This window comes from Poecilia latipinna, unplaced genomic scaffold (genome assembly GCF_001443285.1).
Source record: "Poecilia latipinna isolate Pla-1442-1.1 unplaced genomic scaffold, P_latipinna-1.0 Scaffold2228, whole genome shotgun sequence".
Taxonomy (NCBI): Eukaryota; Metazoa; Chordata; class Actinopteri; order Cyprinodontiformes; family Poeciliidae; genus Poecilia; species Poecilia latipinna.
In genome coordinates, this window is record NW_015114844.1 from 77,467 (window position 1) to 98,217 (window position 20,751).

General features: G+C 37.7%; 1 protein-coding gene across 1 annotated transcript in view; it reads right to left on the reverse strand.

Moving 5' to 3' along the window:
* The window catches only part of LOC106936861 (interleukin-1 receptor accessory protein-like 1), a 78,198-nt gene extending 65,420 nt beyond the window's left edge, over positions 1–12,778 (reverse strand). The window contains exon 1 of the mRNA XM_015018103.1: positions 12,681–12,778. Within this exon, the coding sequence (XP_014873589.1) occupies positions 12,681–12,762 (82 nt within the window). The 5' untranslated portion in view covers positions 12,763–12,778. The remainder of the gene's footprint in view (positions 1–12,680) is intronic.
* Positions 12,779–20,751: the final 7,973 nt, after the last annotated feature.

Here is a 20,751-nt window from a genome sequence, read left to right on the forward strand (position 1 = left end):
GACCCCCTGAATAATGTACTCAGATCAATTCTACACACTCTGCACATGCATGCAAATCTGCAGTTCACAACTGTAAATCTCCATGTCCGATACCACAAACAGCATTGGGATGTGAATTGTTGAAGATTTTAGGTTATAATAAATTTTGGAAAATCTCTGGCTCTATCTTCCTCCCACGGTTCCCAGGTTCTCCCAGCGGGCCGAAGTGAAACCACACAGAAAACAGCAATAACTGTAAACGTCACAGAATTTCAGAGTTTAATCCAATAGAAGACAATGTATGAAATTACATCAGAAACTGCAGAAGAACAGAAACATACATTCATTTACCTGAGACAAATGGAAAAGAAGCAGGAAGAAAGAAAGAAAGAAAAGCAAAGACGTCTTTGGAGAATTGCAAGAGCAAATCTAATTTGTTACTCCTGTGTAGAACGTTTTATAGTAAAGGCGTATTCTTGTCTTTTAATTTATTCAAATAAGGCGTATCTTTGCTCATCAACCAGGGGCTGTCTCTGACCCTCTTTAAAGTTAGAAACTCCCTGCAATTTGTTTCCAAGATCAAAGGCCATTTGTCCCCTTTGTCTAAACAAAGTGGAATCAGAGACTCCCCTCTACTGGCCTGAACTCCTGCTGTTTTACGGCTTTTCACAGATCACTGTGAAAACTGGAACGTCTCCTGATTGTGTCCCACACTGACAAAGGGCAGTTCAAAAAGATCTTAGCAAACAATCTGCTGTAACTACAGGTAACATAAAGGTCAGCAGGGCAGAATAAGTTATTAATCTGAAAACTATAATTAGGTTATTTCAATCAAGACATGTTAAGTTTTAAAACTAGCATATTCTACATTTATGTTCTTAACAGTATCTTGACAGTTCAATGAATAAAAAAAAACTCATAAAATGTAAACTTTCCATCCAACGGGTTGCATTTCAGATAAATACGATACTTTATACACCTACAGTGCCTTGCTAAAGAACTCATTTTGAATCTTGTTGAATCTGCTAAATATAGCTGTATTTTATCAGAATTGCATGTGATAAAAACACATAGTAGGGCAGACATGTGAAGTGAAAGCAAAATTTGCTGCAAACACAGCGACAAATCTGTTTCACCGGTGGGTTGCAGCCCAAAAGGTTCAATTTTGGTCCCAATTACCCAAAGCAATTTCTTCCACATGTTTGATGTGCCCAGTGCAAATGGGGTTCAAGACACATGTATGCTAAATCACTGTATTAGTTAAATTAAATGTGTATTGCTTATTTGTTTTTTTTTTTAAACACCCACTGCAGCAGTCCTTTCTCTCATTTCTCTTCTTAGAATAAATTAAACCGGCCAAGAGCTGGATGTTTTATAATCAGTTTGTCAAAGGTTAACTTTTCTGATGTATACCAGCAGACGCAAAAATCAGGACAAATTTATCACTCAAATATAGATGTTGAGATTGCATGTGCATTGTACATCTGTAATGCTTGGATCAGAGTTCCATAATATGAAACATTTCCAAACCCTTCTGCCTCTATGCACTAAATTGTAAAAGAAATGCTGGAATTGCTTCCCCTGCACATTTGCAATGGTTCTGTGACAGTGTAATACCAGAGTCATTTACCCAGGTCCATTTTGCTTCCGATATGAAATGCAAAGATGTTGTTTTCTCAATTTGTTAGATGTAACTGAGCCGTGCAGAAGGAGTCGTCATTTCAATTTTGTGGCTTACATGAAATACTGACGCATGCCTTTGACTGAAATAAGTTACAGCGAGTCACATCATGGAAATGTTCGGTTTTCCCTGCACGTAGAGGCTGTGGCTCTTTGTACTGCGACTGTGGTACCCCAGTGTCCTTCACAGCTTTTAGCATGGCGTGTCCTAGTGCAGTGGTTAAGTCTAATCTTGAGACGGAAAGGGGGAGAAAGAAGAAAAAAAAAATAAAAAGGTGAACAGATCAGACTTACCTCCGGGTAGAAACGGTTCCTGTGCCAAATAGTTTCTTTTCAAAGCTAATCTTTTATTTGCATATTAAAAGCAATGAAAGACGCATACAGAACCATAATCCAGAGCTGTCCTTGTGTTTCTTTGAGACCAAGCACTCGGTTTACAAAGAAGCAACAGAAAGCCTCCGAGAGCTTTGCGAACAGCAAAATAAGGCCCTTTTCTTTCTTATATCACACTCTCTTAAAGCCACTGAGAGTGGCATACAGATTAAACATCATTATCAGGCCACATTTGAATTTCAATGTGAAGCAAATGAAAAGTGTTGAAATTGGATTGGAGTAGTTTGATTTTAAACATACCAGAAATGGAACTGGAGCAGATGACTTGTCAAAAATCGAAATTCATAAAGCACAAACTGTTATGCTTCGTCAAGGACTTCCCTCTCTGTTGTACACCTCTTGATTAATCCAAAGAAAACCAGGATTCATGTAATCATCTTTTACTGACTCTATACATGTAGTCATTTCCAGTTAGCGGTCTTTCAGAAAAAACCTCTTATGGAAGGGGTGTTAAGTATTTATTAGAATATTTGATCTGTGTCTACACCATCTTTTGATTTTTTGATGGAGGACAGAAGCATCTCCACCACTCATTAGGATCTAGGTGAATAAAAGCACCAGTGGCAGCTGGCAGATTTCAGGGTAAAGCTACGGCCCTCATTACACAGGCTCAGAGGGCAACACTTCAAGAAGCCAACTTAATTGACTGCCTCAACATTGCTTTTTCTATGCTGAATTTATTTTGTGGTTTACATTTCAAATTATGTAAAATAAACGCATGCATCTTAGACTGAATACAGAAGTAACCTCTTGAATTGACAAATCTGTTCAAGAGGAGGATTTTTACTTTTATTTTGGAGACACGTTCGATTTGAAAGGAATTAGGAATGTGAAATGTGAAATTAGCTGCTTTCTGGTTACTGGTAGAAAACACCTTAGACATTTAAATCTAGTCCTTCAATAGCTATCGAATTGGTATTGCTCCAAGTCAACAATTTATTTGAGTCTTGACTGAAATATTTGGACTTATCAATGATCCAATCTTGTTTAGTTATTTCTAACAAGCTGGTTTTGTCATTATACTGTCCAAGCCTGCCAGGCTCGTCTACAGTCAAAAGCATTGGTTCTGCACCTCTATGCTGTTTTTGACTCCTGTTTTCTGTTCATGGATTAGGAACAAATTGTTTGCTTCCCAAGGACTAAAATCTACCATGTTTTCTTTTATTTACGCTTCACACGCTAATAGAATCTAATCGTTTTAGAAGGCCACTGGGGCTGTAAAAGCATTTCATAGTTGTTTGAGCCACAGCTGAGAAGTTTTCACATTTGCAGAGCTGCCGCTATATGTCAAATAAAAAGAAATAAATGGAAAAACCCTTCTTGTAAATTACAAATGATGATGCCCGCTGCTCTCCCCCCCTCCTCCTTCCGTCATACTCTCTGCACAAAACACACACTCCTGCTGAAGCACCTCTTATGTTTCTGTCAGAAATGCACAGCAGCTGTGGGGGAGACCGTTCAGAACGAGGCTGAGCTGTGATTGGCCAATAAAGTGATGAGGGAAAGGCAGCTCTCAGAGAGAGGCCTTTGAGATGACAGATTTAATTAATGTGGAAAATTTATTAATCATGGCGCCTCAGGGAAATCAAATGCAATATTTTATCATATTTTTGGCCCTAAAGGATCATCAATAGGAGGTCATATATTTAATAGCATGTTTCACATCAAACACAAGTAATACATCACAGATAAATATGTGGGACCATATTGTAAAGCTAGCAAAAGGTAGAGATTTTAAAAAGAGAAATAGCTCAGGGGGTCTTAATTTAAGTAGCACAAACAATAGGTGCACTGCTTTGGATGTAATGACAAACTTTTCTGTGGGAAGAAAAGCGGGTAATTCCCTGCTAATTATAATCAAAATCCTAAGCGGTAGGGTTTGAATAGAACCTGCTTGTATCTTGGGAGTAAAAAACAGTGGTGAGAAAAGCAGCCAAAGCCTGAAGAATAGAGTCAAGCTGGTTTGTTTCCAAAACGCCTGCAGTGCGTCACTCTCCTCCAACCAACAAAGGCATTGCTCCTTGGCGAGCTAGCATACATCCTTCCTGCTATGCTACGAAAAAGAGGGAGAGCAGAAAAGCTCCAAAGTTGGCAGGATTCCCATGAGAGCGGTAAAGATTCAGTTTGTTTCTGCTTCTTGCAGAAATAGGTTGATTGGGCTCTGACCTATCTTGGTGCGGTTAAAAAAGGAAAGGATGTATAAAAGGAAACAGAAACTAAAGGAAACGTACAAAGAGAACAAGAGAGTAGTGTTTCTTTATTCGTAGCTGTCACTTGGCAGTGGGGGGAGACTGAACAAGGAATCAACACAGAGAGATTGTGTTCAAACTTCGCAATGAAGACGCATTGAAAAAAAGCCACACGCTGAGAGCCGGGCTGCATCCAAGGACCTTGACAGGCTCATCAAATGTGACGCTGCTGAAAGACTTCCTGCGTGCACAAAACTTCACCTCTCAAGCGAGCAGAGCTTCATTGTGTAGGGTAGGTCTAATTTAAAAAAAAAAAAAAAATCACAATCCAGGAAAAGTTTCTTCTACAACGGTGGACCTGAGGACAAGCAGACAGCAAACTTCCCATCCAGAGCATGAAGCCTTTGACTGTTTAATTACACAATCCACTGCTAACAAGAAATTCACTGAATGGGATCAAATGTGATTCCCATGTCAATCCAGCAAGTTGTTGTTTTGATTTCAAATATCCATGAATGTGCAATGCAGGAGCAGGCAAAAAAAAATTAACATGGTGACAAAAAAAGTATTTCCAAATAGAATATAGGCTAAAATACATTTCCAAACAGCATTGCTTTTCAAAGACTCAATAATAATTCACATATTTTAGGTGGGAAGTTGCGGGATCTATAATCTCTCCCAGATAAGGTTTAATTCTGAGGCACCAAAAGATTTGCATGTTTTCAAAAAACATTTATTCCATCTCAGACGACTTCTGGAAAGCTTCTTGAACCATAGATATCCCATGCCAAGTAAATGTAAACGTGATGTCTTGTTTGCCCTATTTTGAATTTATGCTTAAATGACAATACCGTCAATAAACTAGAATTTGTTATCGTGAGGTAAAAATGCTTATATATCATGAAATAAATTGCGAATGAAGCATCTTCAAATGGATGTATTTGGTATTCTTTTCCATTTTGTTACCTTGACACAATCTTTCCAGCTCTGGGTAAGAAACTTTTCAAACATTTAGCTGTGTGGAGCAGACAGTGGGAGGAAGAGAGAACATCCTGAAAAAAAAAAACTAAAAGCCCTTTTTCTATAGCTATCAATCAAAAGAAATGAACGCAGAGTAAAGAGAGAAGTCCTTGGATATACAACGACTTCTGGTATAGACAGATGGCTCAGAAAGTTACTCTTGGTGTTAAAAAATAAACATTTATCTTATTGTATCTTAGTGAAATTAATATTCAAACCCAGAATAAATAATCTTAATCCTTTGGAAAACGGTTACTCAACTGCAAAAGTCAAGCTGATAAAAAGTGAAACATCTTTCGGTATTTTAGGGTCTCCAAGGCAAGAGTGCTATACACATACAGGTCCCCTATTATTCTGGGAGGAGAGCCATCATTCAGCCCAATCTCATCTCACTCCAACAGATCCTGCAGGTGTGTAATTTAACAAACATGGAATTTTCTCTGTGCTTTAACATCCAAATTCCACTGTTTTAAAGCAAGATCTATACAGGAGAGACAAAAATCACAGATGCTACTGCAGAAAAGAAGTCTTACAGATCAGACTTTTGGTAAAACATCCCTTTGGTGGGAGCCAGATCTCATAATGATTACAGGATTAGAGGAAGTCAATCAAAGGAGGTGATAACCCTCCCCCTCTATTCACAGGAGGGTGAAGAGAGATGATGGGTGAATCATAGAGACAAGTGAGGTGATGGAAAGAAACAGCGGGGAGATCAGAGAAGATGGCAGCACTACCGAGATGAAGGACCGTGCTGAATTTTGAAAGCAACTGAAAGGAGAAAAGTGTCACATCGGTTGTGAGGAAGACGGGAGACGGCATCAAAACAGGAAAACTGTGCTGGGGTTACAAGGAGAAGCATCGACTGCAGGCTCATGCAGAAAGCAGAGGTGAGCGGGAGGAGATTAGAGATGCCAAGCAGCTCCTGGTTAAGTGTGGGATATTTTTGGGTAAGGTCCAATCCCAGCCTCCAAGACATTTTGCAGAGTAATTTAAAAAAAGAAAAAAAAAAGAAAGAACAACAAACAAAATAAAAGCTCCATTTTCCCCTGAAGCATTGTTAGACCAAAGCAGCTAAAGGGAAATTGAATGCTTTTTAAGATCCTTCTGACTTTTGTCCAAACTGACCAAAATACGAAACAAATCTTAGCTCTGCTTCTTTATTATTGCCCTTCTTTCTGCCCAAGCTTACTTTCTCAAACCTGAGAGGCAGATTTTCTTAAATTAGACACTGGCCAGCCTTCTCCATGTTTAAATCCTCTTTTGGACTAAAGCTCATTATCATCCACACATATAATCTTTCAAATTGCTACCAAACGCCCCTGCTGATTGAGCTGCATAATTTGCCTGAAATGAACACATTATCTTCCACAGAGAAATATTAAAGTTGAAATCTTGTATCAAATGCTGGATGCCTCCAGCCATGTCAAGGCAGGGAGGAAATGTAAGCATTTCTCAATAGTTCTGCAGACATTATTTTCCAATTGTTTAAATTCAAACTCCTCAGGCAGTAAACAGAAAAGGGCGCCAATAAAGCTCGATCACATACTATGGAACCTACATTCAACAGGATACAGGGTATGTTTAGTTGACTGGCAGGTATGTCATCCTATTAGCTCCACCCACATTTTAACCTAGTTTCTATAATCTGGATTTCTCTAATCCTTATTTCAATCATGGCAAACGCCTTATGAGCTCTTGAAGCCATGCGTTAATTACAGTAATTAACTGCCGTGTAACAAACAATGCCCTCCCTGCACAGGTGTGCACAAACCTTAAATCTTTTTCACATTTAGCCACGTTGCAGCCACAACCTTCAGTGTGTCTTAGCTGGCCACCTAAACTGAAAGACCAGTCAAGCAGAACATTAATCTCCATCTCAAGGTGCAGAATCTGGTGATGGGACAAACAGTCTGTATGTAGATTGTCGAAAGCCAAACAGGAAACAATTACAATGGAAAAAATGACAATTACAAAAACAATTACAGTGGACCCCTGTAAATTGGTAGTTAGTGCTAACTATCACACTATTTGCTGACATTTGCAAAGCAAATGATCCAGGAGCGCCAATAATTTTCCTTGATTTTAGCTGTTAGCAAGCACTGTGTGGTCCAAACAAACTCTAGTCTAGACCCTTTTCTGCCATTTTTCTACATTTGTGCTGTTGCAACATTATTAAAGGACAGAAAACAAACAACAGAGATTCTATTGTTCACATCAATCAGGTCGTTGACCATCATCCACCTTATGCTGAGGCTTAGGACACGTGTCTCCAACCTGCAGCACATATCCATAGTAACCCCAGCAGTCAAGAGCCCTGTATCTGGTGCACTTGTTGAGCGACCTCTCCTCTATGGGCAGCAGAAGGGAAACAACTCCAAGCGGGAAGCTATTTCATATCTAACACCATGCGTGTGATCAATCTCCCCCCAACTGTGAGCATGCGGCGCAATCATTCAGCTTCTGTGACAGGTGTGTGGTATTAACTGAAGGGAGATGAACTGAGGCTATGCATGCATGCATACATGTCTCGTCTGTGACAAAATCAGAGTTTCATTTCAGAGTCGGATTTTCATTCTCCCATCAAATCATCCCAACTTGGTTTAATAAGGCTTTTAAAATTAGTTTTACACTTTAATCGTCTTGACGGCAAAAAGCCTTTCTCACTGACAATGTCGGGACGTGTATATTTGATCGTCTGGAGCTCTTACACTAATAAAAGTCATTATCCTGCAATTAAAAGACACTGAAAACTAATAGAATTTATACAGTAGCCGGGGTCACCTCTGCAGTGTTTTTTTGGCTCCTAACAGTTGTTGCTGACAGTTTTCTGCCATTTTTAGCATCCCTTAAAATCAATTATAAAGTCAAGTGGCTTCCTATAATTGAATTTGTGCTGCGCGCTGACGTCCCCTGTTAGAAGTCACTGTCTTGTCCAATTAGGAGCAGCCTTATTACTGGCCAAATTGTGGGTGGCCTCTTTAATGTGGTGGGTTCATAGTTGGAGGGGGTAGGGCTATCCTTCAGCTGACGTATTAATGTTGACATCCTCCAAGAGTTGGCGGAGAAACGGGGATGAAGACTGTAAATTTAATTGACTGTCAGGATGTCCTTGAAGCTTCCCACTGCAAAAGCATGGCGAAAAAGTGGAAGAAGAAGAAAAGGAGAATAGATGCTGCTGACTGTGTGCTGTCGCATTAACACAAGGAAATAAAGAAGGGTGTCTAACTCTCAGGAAGACCCCCTTTCTACATCCCCCAAAGGCTTTTTTTTTTCTTTTAGAAGATGTATTACAAAAAATTAGAAATCAGGTGGAAGCAGCGAGCGGTTTGTCTTCTTGCAAATGTGGCTGCGCTCCAAACTTAGTGGGATACAGGTGCGTCTAATTAAATTTGAATAATGTTGAAAGGTTAATCTATTTTTGTAATTCAATTCAAAAAGTGTTCATTACACTGAGTGAAATAGTTCAAGGGTTTATTACTTTTAAGGTGGATGATTATAGGAAAAGAAAAAAGAAATGGCAAAATTCAGTTTCTCAGGAATATCAAAGACTACATAAAACCATGAATAAAAATAGAATTATGTGTACAACCTAATCCTTTATCTGTGACATTTTTTTGGTTTCCCCTTGTAAAGGGTTTCAGTGATGCATTGACCTGTCATGTAACATAACATGGCATTTGTTTTCATTCAGAAAATGTTTTCCTGGTTTTATGAAATCTTATAATTTTCCGAGAACAGTAGCTAAGAGTCATTATCCAAAATGAGCAGAAATAATATATTTAAAAAAAATAAACAATCATTAATGAATCTGAATAAAACATAATTTCTAATTTTCGAAAATAATTCCTAAAAATAATTATATTCCAATTTATTGAGATGAAGCTGCAACATGCGCATGAGTGAGAGAATCATTTTAAGTAAAATTTTATTATCGACTGTCAGAAAAGGTAAGCATCATTTGTCAGGGAGCTCATCACTGTCTGATGGAAAAACAGGCACTAATGAGTGTACAGCAGAAGAGACGAGGTGGGCTAAATTTGTCTCAATCAATGTCACGGAGTATCATTATGAAGCTACGTTTGCTACAAGCGTGCACAGGAGGGACATGTGTTAGCGGTTATGTTAAGGCCTGACATTTAGTGAGTGTGAAACTGGAATGTTTATTGCAACTTGAGTTGCTGAGGCAACCAATCAGTGCAGAGAAAAATTCAAAAGGTGGTTGCTTTTGATTGATGTAGGTGTGTAGATGCTACAGTGAATGGTGGAGTTTGTTTATTTTTGGAGAAAATGTGGAGAAAAAAAGTGTCTTCAGTGGCTACTGCAGCTCTCCAAAAGGTAAGGTTAACCAAGTTCTGAAAATTAAACAAGCAGTTAAACATCGACTGTTCACATGATTACCTGAGTTTCTGTCTTATGTCACAGAAAAAATACTAATGTGAGACAAAAGCAGATGTTTCAATTCTTTCAGTGACCCAAAATGATTTTCTTTTTCATAGTGTGATAGTTGCTTTATTTCCCTTGGCGGTTAATTGGGAAAACATGTAATTGCAAGAATATCAGGCAGATTTGACCCATATTTTCTTAATTTCCCTCCTTTTCTGTCATTGGAGCACCCCCATCCCATCACTCTCCAGCTGCTTTAAAATCTCTTTTTCTAAATGCTATATCAAATATGATCATAGCAGTTCTGACTGGAAATAATGGCCAAGCATGGGATGTTGCAAAAACTACTCAATTTGATATGTTGTGCAGCTCTAATAGTATGGATTATGGAGATAAATAATCACAAAAGAGTTCAAATAACATAAAACTTTATGAAAGCATCCTCATTGTTTTCTTACTTTGCATTGCATCCAATTTCTATTGATCCTGTTCTGGGTTTGGGCTAGCTGATCTCAAAAATAAGATGGATTATAACCTCTGATCAAAAAATATATATATATTCTGGGTAACCTTCTGCAATAAAATATCTTCTAATATTCTGAGATAAAATAAATAAGAGAAAATATTGCTTTCATCACCATCAGATTTTAAATGGTGATGATATGAAATATTTAAAGGCCCAAACAAACTTTTGTGTGTGGTCAGTAGGAAACATCCCATGGCTGACAGGTTATAAAAAGTATCACTGTTGATCATACGTTCAGCATTTGTTTCTCATGAGATTTTCCCAAATTGTGTGACTTTTCCTTCTCTGCCTTCACAGTTCTGCCACAAATATTGGACTAAACAATACCTGCATAGAACTGGACAATACTGCAAGGAATGAGACCATCAATCATCAGCGCCTACAATCACAAGAACCAAAGAAACCAAAATGTGACACAGCTTATAGATGCCACCCCAGCATAAAAACAACAGCACAGAATAACTATCTACAACAGCAAGAGAGGAGTTGTTATGGAGGCGATGTGCTGAATTAGCTAAAAATATCCATAATTATTCGGTTTGCCCAACCATTTAGACCATTCCAGCCCTCTAGCAATTCAGAGGTCTAATGGATACATACTACATATGAATTCAGAGGATTAGTATGACAGATATGCATTGTATGTTTCTGCACTGTTCCACTCTCTGAGACCAAAAGCAGACAAAGCATTAATCAAATGTGAGTGTTTTCGATGTAATAATCCACTTATTATTTGTTGTGTGCATGCAGCACTGAGAGAGGAAATCCAGGGATTGTGCATGCCAGCAGAGAGGAAAAGCCACTCAAACCCTGGATTTGCAGTCCCCCAAGGACGTCAATCAAGTCATTTAATTTTCCTTAAAAGGTGCAAATGAAAATGCGCCATGTTGAGAATTTTGAATTTTTTTCGATTTTTTATTATTTTCCACTTCAATATTTTATCTCAAATTTAATTTATGGCAAGAGTTTGGCCTTGGAACAGAAAATTAACATTGTAAATGAGCAACATCCAGCAAAATGACTTAAATATGCTATCAATTTCATGCAGATGCAGTACTTTGGAGAAGTGTCTGGGTGAAAATTCATCCGCTGTGATATAAAAGGTTCGTTATCCATAATTGTAAACACTCTATGGAAGATCTTGGAAGCCCCTAGGTGGGACAACCAGAAGTCTTTAAGTGGGAAAATGTGTTTTCACAAAATGGAGATTTTGCAAATCTCCATTTTAATATTTAATTTTTCTTCTTCTTTCTTTGTCATTTTGATTATCTTGTCTTTGGATTAGGTGCTGGTCATTTTTACCCCTTCAAAATGCATTTTGGCTGTTTTGTGCCCAGTTTTTGTGTATCAAACAATTACGCATCAATACCCACTAGGGATAAGTTTCATACCTACCCTGACAACCAACAATTTAAACTAATTTTCAAAGTCTCATTTAAGAAAATATGGATGTATGGTAGGATGTTACTCAGTGTTACTTTGGTTTGACAAAGTCTCCTAGTCGTTTGCATGGAACAAGAGGCAGGAGGGCCAAACAGATCAAAACAAAAATAAATAGGAAGTGTGTAAAAAACAATTGTCAGACATTATACAATCTATAATCAATCAATCACTGAAAAAAGGTAGTAGAAAACAATAAAATAGTAATGTTTATGTTGAAAACAATGACAAATTAGTAAGGGGGCAAAGAAATAGGTTTTCCATCACTAAACCTGGTTTTTATACTGAATTCAACATTTCCTCAGACAAAGAAACCCTAAATCATAAAAAAGCAAGCTTTGAACACAAACCTGCTCATTCTGGGTGTGCTCTCCCTTCCTGCTCCAGAAAAATAAAAATAAAGCAGTTTCAATACACCTTTCATTGCCCAAAACCCATTTCAAACAACAGCTCCCTAACTTGCAACCAGCGTGGCTTCTAATAAAGCTGTACAATCTAAAAAGGGAAGGAACAAAGGATGGGGGTCTGGCTCAAATGGGGTGTTCATTTATCAGTGGACACGATTCAAATCCTTGCTCCAGGCAATGGCTCGTGAAGCTTCGCAAGAGATAGCCCATCGGGGCTTCTGCTGGGAAAGCAAAAAAAAAAAAATCCTTTGATGAGCCTCGGGCCATTCCTGCACACCTGTGCCTAATATGCATGGGCAAAATACCCAGACGCAAGCAGTCACTGGATAGAAGAAGAAAATAAATGAAAAAAAAAAAAAAAAGATTTCCTTTGTGTTAGCAAATGTGGAAGTTCCTCTGCTTTTCATCTATCTCACTTAAAGTAATAATTCCAGCATCTGGAGAGAAGAGGGATGCAGTAATATAAACCTACGCTCAGACTTTAATGCTTACAAGCACAATAACTGCAACTTAAGTTGAAATTTAGTAGAAAATGTAACTTACTTGATTAAATCAAAGCAAAATAACCCATACATGTGATGTAAAATTGTTGGATATTGAAAGCAGGCGTGTACTTCTTTGTGTTAAAAAAAAATGAAGTCATAAAAAGGAGCTGCGACTTACCAGAACCTCTCTTTGACACGACTTTCAGGCAATGGACCACAAGCGCATGAAGCAGGATCAGAAGAGGGATGGAAGCTTTCATTTTTTAACAGTCCTAAAGGGAAACAGAGGTGAGAGTTATCATTCCACACGGACACCGGGTAAACATAAAAAGATGAGAAAGGGTTCTGACAGCTTAATCAAAGCTACACACCCAGAACTCACAAAAATCTCGAGGTCGGCCAGAGAAAGGAGGAAAAAAGCTCAGGCATCTTTATGTACAAATTTTATCCAACTACCTTTATTTCATTTTAATGCGAGCAGAGACTTACTGTCTGCTCACAAACAGGCCAAGACCGACGACGACACTGGCATCAAGAACAATCTGTCTCAAGGCAAACCTGGCTTTGCTGTTTGGAACAACCAACAACTCCACTCTGAACCGACATGACACAATCAGGTGCTGCTAAAATCAAGGTATCTTTTTATTGTTGTTACTGTTAGGGAAAGCATACTGAGAATGACTCAGTGAACACAGTGCCTGCTGTGATGGTAACTGTGATAATAAACGGCAAAACTTTGTTCTAGATACAAGCCAAGTTAATGGGAAAAGTAATAGTAAAACTCACTATAATTTAAAAACTTGCAGAAGCCACAACTAACTGTGCTATTTCAACAGATGAGGGAATTGCTGGGACACAAGTACCAATCAAGTTTTACATCAATTTGTACTCAGATTGCAGAGGCAAATAACATGTTGTTAAACTTGCAACTTCCATGGATTAGTTAATGTATTATGGCAGGACAACCTGTTCTCTTTGAGAACAAAGATAAGGCAAATGTTTACAGGCAACGATTTAAACTGTCAAACCTAAAAACATTGAACCAAGTGGTGCAAGCAATTCACACATTAGTCCTCAGTCTAACCCAAAAACACAACTTCTCCTCAAGGAGCCCGCGCTTTGGGTTCTCATTTGTTGGAAAATGCTAAAACCCATACACACATACATAACAGCCTGCTCTTTCCATGTAATATCCCTCTTCATTAAATTTTCTACAACATGTTATACTCTCGAGGGTTGGTGAAAATCTCTGACCATTTTTTTTTCATTAATTTCAAGTTTTTGTCCAGTTTTGACTCTGAGCAGTTTGATGCATGATTTAGGTCAAGCAAAATATAGTAATTTCTCCAGACATATGGGACAGAACCAGGTAGCTGTTTAAAACATGCACACATGTGCATGTTTTTGAAAGCATGTACACATGCATGCTTTCACACACTCGTATAGTGTGTGATCAACAAAAGTGTTGATCACACACTATACGAGTATTTTTAGCTGCTTTGAGGATGGACCTGAAGGTCACTGTGTCTAATGAAAACACAAGAGTAATCTCAAGAAGCTCTGCTGCAGCTGCAACATGCATGCGCCAGGTGTTTGGTTAATCGCTTGTTACTATATATGTACAGAAAAAAAATGAGGAAAAAGATAAAAACAACTTTTATCTAACTGTAAATGTTTCCCAGAGGCAACAGAGTTGTCAGTTTCTCTTCACGACACACCAACTGACTGTATAGCTCTTGTTTGGCTCCTTGTTGAAGAACTATGTACATGCAAAGCACATCGGGATGTCCATGCAATATACAAGGACACTTCCACTGGCATTTCAGGCATCACAAAGGTACTCTACATAGATTTCACAATGCTGCATCAGAAAACAGCCCTTGAGAAACTGAGTTATGTGAAAGTGGCCAGCTGCCAAAGATTGCGACATTGGCAGTTTCTCCTCCTCAAAGCCCCACTGTCATCAGTTCTTGCATCATGCAACACATACATTCTCACAAATACAGTCACTGTGACACAAAAATCCTAACTTTATTATTATTCCATTTTGAAAGCAACATTGGTTGATTTCAAACAGATGGGAGATGACATCTCTTCTGTTTGGTGTTTCTCTGGTTTGTGTCTTGTGTTATAAGGGATAAAAATTAAAGCACATAAAAAGTTTGTTTTCTTCCTTCTCGAAACAACTGACGACAAGGCACTGAAGTATTAGATCTTAAAAATAAAGAGTGCTTATAATAGCTTGTCATGTCAGCCAACTCAATGGTCCATCCTCAAAGATGGACCTGTCACCTGCCTCTCATTCTTTGATTGTTTTTATATATTTTTAAAGCATCCACCTTCTCCTGTTTCCAGACAGTTTTTCCTCCAAGGCGGATTCATCCAAAATTCAATTACCTTTGAGGACGACGCGGTAAGAGAAATGGGGCACTCTCTCAGCCCCCTGACGGCAAGGAGTTAGCCCTGGAAATGCATCCCGCCTTCACTCTCAAACATTTCCACCACTCTACCACTGAGGCTCTATTTACTGCATCCTGCCAAATGGATATTGAGATTCTGTTTTTTTACAGATCTTATTTCAGATCTCTCCTACTCACTTTTTTTTTAATCTGCGTACCCTGAAGAGCCCCGTGCTCAGTGTGAAGCAGCAGCGAATCAGTGCATCTTCTGTTAACTAGATATCAAAAATAAAATATAAACTCGCAGAAGGAAATAATAACAGATTATTTTTGTATAAGCTCTTTCTGGTGGCTTGAAAAACTGCAGTGCAAATGCTGCCTCCACAAACCTGCGTTTCAAAAGGAAGAAATTACATAATTACCTATTTGTAATGGTAATAATGCACATAGTGCCAACACTAGAGTGGAAAAGAACTGAGCTAACAGGCCTGGCTATTATTTTTTGTATATGCCTGTCAGTACAGTATTCTATATGAATCCAGCAGAACTATCCACCTTCTGTAGCTGTACTCAAAAACCTTTCAAATGTCCTCCCTTGTGACAAACGTATGAAATTATGACGTAATGAGAGCAAAGTTATTCACAAATCATCTTTGTCCTTCAGGCGCAGCTTGCCAAGGTAAAGACAATACGCAGGTCTGAGCAGGAAACTAATTTGTGTGAATGTTGTCCGTTTTACTTAAAACCTCTTTCAAATATTTAGGTACAGAGGTGACTATTTAATTATACACCGCATATAGATTCCAGCCATTTTTGACATTAATTTAGGAACTCAAACTCATCAAAATCTAAATAAAGGATCTAAGTGTTAGTCAATAAATGTCCTCCCAAGGTTTATGTAGCATAATGAATTTCCTCTCCTCTCCAAACAGATAACTAGCAACAACATTTCTTTTACACTAAAAAACACAAAAATATGTGCTATGTAGCCTCAAGTACAATAGCAGTTGTTCAAAAATACGAGAATTGTTAGAGACGTTATGCATCAACTTGCATGAGGCAAAAGTAATGGTAACTCTACGTAAGTCTCAGTATGAATATACCATCTCTCCATCTCTGTCATTACACCCCTCTCCCTCTTCCCTGTGTCACCTTTGTGTCTCCTTCCTCCTACCTTCAGGCAGAAAAATTGATATGTACTCTGCTTGGCGAGTTAACATTTCTATTTGTGAAAAACACTTCTTAAGCCCTCATACCCTTGGCTGACGCACACACACCCACCCACACAAGTCTGTGCTCTCCTCGCTGAATTATTCCATTTTAGATTATCTAATAACCCAGCAAAAACAAGCCTCCATGTTCTTGATTCTTGCAAAGAGAAAAATTAGAAAAAAAAATAGAATCAGACATATTTTTAATGTGCTTAACTCTAAAATTGTCAGAATTTTATTTATTTCAATAATTATTTTTACCTAGAATGTGGACAGGCCTTTTCTTTTGAATGGTAAGCACCTTACACTACTGGAAAAGAAATTACCAACAGCTATGCTGTGTAGACTCATCGAATGTGTGTAATATGAGGGTATGAACAAAATAGCTTTCAAAAATGTCCCCTACAGTAGTTGAGTTTTGCAACTGGTAACTTTAAAGCATGAAGATAAGTTTAGTTAAGCATCCAACAAATTCTCACTATGAATTGCTGCCTTAGCACTATAGAATAACAAGACCTTGTGATACTTGTGTCAAAAATTTAGATTAACCCAAATTGTAGTTTTTTTTATTTCCCATCATCATGTTGTCTTCACCATTTTCTGTCAGCTTTAAAATATATATCAAAATGCAGGCAGTGGAAGTCAATGCAAATGGCCAATCAGATAAGTGATATGCAAGACATGAATGCAGAGAGCCTTAATACTACCAGCTTTCAAAATATTCCATTCTAGCAATACTTTCCGATTTCAATGTTGGACATTTTGATATTGGGTTGTCCACTGTAATACAATGTATTGTGAAGCTCCATGTATTTCAATGGCAAATTGACCACCTTACCAAATTGACTGAATGTTGTTTCAAAGTCCAGTTTGTACTGTTTATAAAGCCAAGGATACAATCGAGAAATCCCTAATGCTTAACAACTGTAAGATAAATCATGATGCAAGTTTAAAGAGCATAAATAGCCAAAGAAATGGTAAAAAAAAAAAAAAAAAAAACCCGAGGCTCTTTTCCACAATACAATAATGTGATCTAAAGTAATTTATACTTACTTGATCTGAAGCCAATATTTGTAATTTGTTTGTGGTTGAGCTGCATGCCAACTAAATATTTTACCCTGCACAGTGATGAGACGAGGATGACATTAGAGGAACGAGGCTCTCTGGATATTACAGGTGAAAGCAAATAAAATCAACACAGGATGAATAAACACAAACGCCTAAGCCTGCCATGAATCAGAAACGGCTGAAAGCTTGGTGTCACGGTCCACCAAGAGCGGATTTTACCAAAGATGGATTCCAGGCATGCCAGACCAGAAAGAATTACCTGTTCCACAATAGTCACATTGCAGAAACTCTATAGATTAATAGTAAGGATGACAGTGTCAACATGACAATGATTCCAAACACACACAACCTTCTGTCAACAGGGTATCATTAATAGTCTTCCAGAAACTACAAAGAAAACTATATATAAAAAGTACTGGGCGTGTCAAAGATGGACATCTACCTGGAAACCAACAGATTCAAATGAGCTCTTCAAATTCAGTTGAGAAGAATGGGCCAATATCCAAAACTATGACAGAAGGTTGTCGATGGCAACAAAAGTATCTGGATTCGTGATGGTGGGTGTGTTTTGAGAAAATCCACAACAGATCAAAACTTTGACATTAATTATAAAAGATGAATGCAATAATGATTTCACACTGAAATGAATGGTTCAAAGGCATAATTAAGAGAAAACTTAAATAAAAATAACATTCAAGTACATAAACTTAACTGAACTGGTAAACCGAGTGGTATGGATTACCTCTTTTTCATCTTTTATTATAGTTTTTTTTTTTCTTTTTGCTCTGCCAAAAAAAACCTAATTCTCAAAAACCAGAATAGTAGGTTTGATTACATGGCAGTGGAAGGGAAATTTACCATAGCTGCTGCTAAATCAGATTGTAAAATTTCATTCCGCAGCCCTCTGAGGTCCAACATCAACCAGATCCAAACATAGCAGGTGCATTTCATAAAAATGCTAAATACAATCAAAACTCCTCAAGTTTAGGTGGAGACTTCCAATGGCGGTGATTAAATATTCACAGACTGAAGCGTTTCTTTCTTTATCTCTCCCACACACAACCTCTTACACACATTTTTACTCAGCAACTAAATTTACATCTGTGACATTGAGACTGATCTGCTGCTGAACCGATGAGTCTCCAGCTAGCTCTACGGTATGCTAATGCTATGCAGTAGAGAGCATCAAAGTCTTCAAGAGGCTCTGACTTAAAAAACACTGCATATTTTACAGGATAACAGCAGGAGGAGATTTCCTTGGCAACATATTTCAGTTAAAAGAAATACAACAGTCGACATTTATTCAGCTCTGCAGCTACACTTAAATTAAAGACATTAATTGCTAGCATTAAAACGCCTCATATAAATGCTTTTAAGCCATTAAGTGTAAAGAGTAAAGACCCACAAAATGAAGCAATACACCCAGGTAAACATCATTTCAGCAGAAAGTTCTTTTCTGCCAAGTAGCAGAATGGTTAGCTGATTAAGGAAGGATGAAAGAGGATTGTTAGATTATTAACACGCGTTATGAAAAAAACACCTACACGCACACTACTACAGTTTTTTAAGGCCATGAAACATTTAGCTTGCTGTTTTTTTAAGTCAAGTTGGTTATTTGGAAAAGGAAAACTACAAGGAAAGAGCTAGGGGAACAAATCCAGTAAATACTCTTTTTGAATTTATCAATTTGTGTAGAGATTTTTTATTTAATTTTATGCAATGCACTTTACAATTTGCAGTTAAATAGTTTATATTGCAAGGAAGGTCTCATTTGTGAGTAAATATAAGTTCTTTATGTAGAAGAGGGAGCCCAGAGCATACTGCTAGCATTTGTTATATGTCAAAATTATGTATAATTGCAGATCCACAAACCCAGAATGTGAAAGCTGTTTGACTTCTATGCATATTTTTCCCTCGACAATCCTTCTTACATGTCTGAAACCAACAAACCCTGAAAGTAAAAACAAATTCCAAGAGCTTTGACAAGCTCAAATTGTGCAATGCAAATAAGTTTGCACACAAGAACAGACGACCCACACCCCACGCCAGGAAGCAGAGATTCAATATCTGAGGACAAGAAGTGCTGCGTCCCCGGGCCCTTCCTGTAAAGTGGCCTATAAATCATGAACCCTGTTGAGTCTCTCTCTGTGGGTCTGGTCCAGGACAGGAGGGAAAAAGGCACCCCTGCAGCTCTGATGCAATAAAAGTTTTGTGCAGGATAAAATTATTGCTACCATTCGCCAAGCTGAGGTCTGGATTATTCCATGAGTTGCTGTGTTTTGGTCCTGATATGAAGCCCCAGCCTACCAGTGAATTCAGGGGAAACAAAGCTAAAAGAAGAAAAACAAAAATGAGAAGTGTTGCCATCACATTGTGGTGGAAGTAACATACTGTAGAATCCCTTTTAATGTCATTGTGCACAAATAAAGCAAAATTTAAATTTAAATTTAAGATGGTGGACAATTATGCAGAGAAGAGGTCATAGTCAAAGACTGTGCCAAAGTAGTCTCAATCTTCTCCAAAATAACCACTGGAATAAAAAGACTCCAGAGAAGATGTTTGCAGAAGTCATACTTTCTGGACATTATGAAGAGAACCCATGGTTTCCATGACAACAGACAGCAGCTCTGTTGTTGTTAGTGTAATCCAGATTACCATCAGAGTCCGTGCATTCCAGTTGCAACTAGCCACACCGTTTCCTCAAAAATAGTAACTAGTTCAAGTAAAACTGATTAATCTGGATATTAGTAGAATCCAATCAGACAACAGACATTTAAGACCAATATCATTCATATTAGATTTAGATTAACATTCAACAAATAAGTTTGTTTCCAATAGGAAATGAGATGTGAATCTCTCAAAAATAATGAAACAATGCAGGAGAATCATTGAAAAATTAAAAAAAAAAACTCTTGGTGAGCTGCTCTAAAATGTTAATATTACTTCTAGTCAAAAAGAAACATGCTAGGAAAAAAAAAAAAAAAAAAATTAAACCTAAATTGTCAGTGGTATGAATACTTTGTCTTTTACATACCAAATATCAATTGAATTGATTATTCATGAGAAAGTCCAATTTCTATGTGAATGAGAAAAAAATTTAAATTTGACTATATTTTAAAAACTATTGTAAGCAGTTTTTTTCTTTTGTTGTTGTTGAACGGTAATAATAAGACATCAGAGTATCAACTATTCCACAAATAAACCCAAAGAGAGCTCAATCATCATTGATCATTTATTGAATGTTTATGATTTGTAATTTTTTTTTAATTAAATAAAATTTGGATGGTGGGCCCCAACAAAATATCAAATTATTTGTTTTTTGAGATAAAAAAAATTAAATTTTTGTGTAGAGATGGATCACCACGTGGTATGAATACCTTTGCAGGTCACTTAAGCAATTTCACACTGATGATACATAAAGCAAAGGCAAGCAAATAAAACCATTTTCATCATCTCTGGTCTTTGTTGTGACCACATTTACGGCCTCATCTCAGTCTGAAGGCAGGCTGAAATGTATGTAGAAAACTAGCTGTAAATACTATGTTGCCCCAGGTCTCGTGTGAAGTAGCTA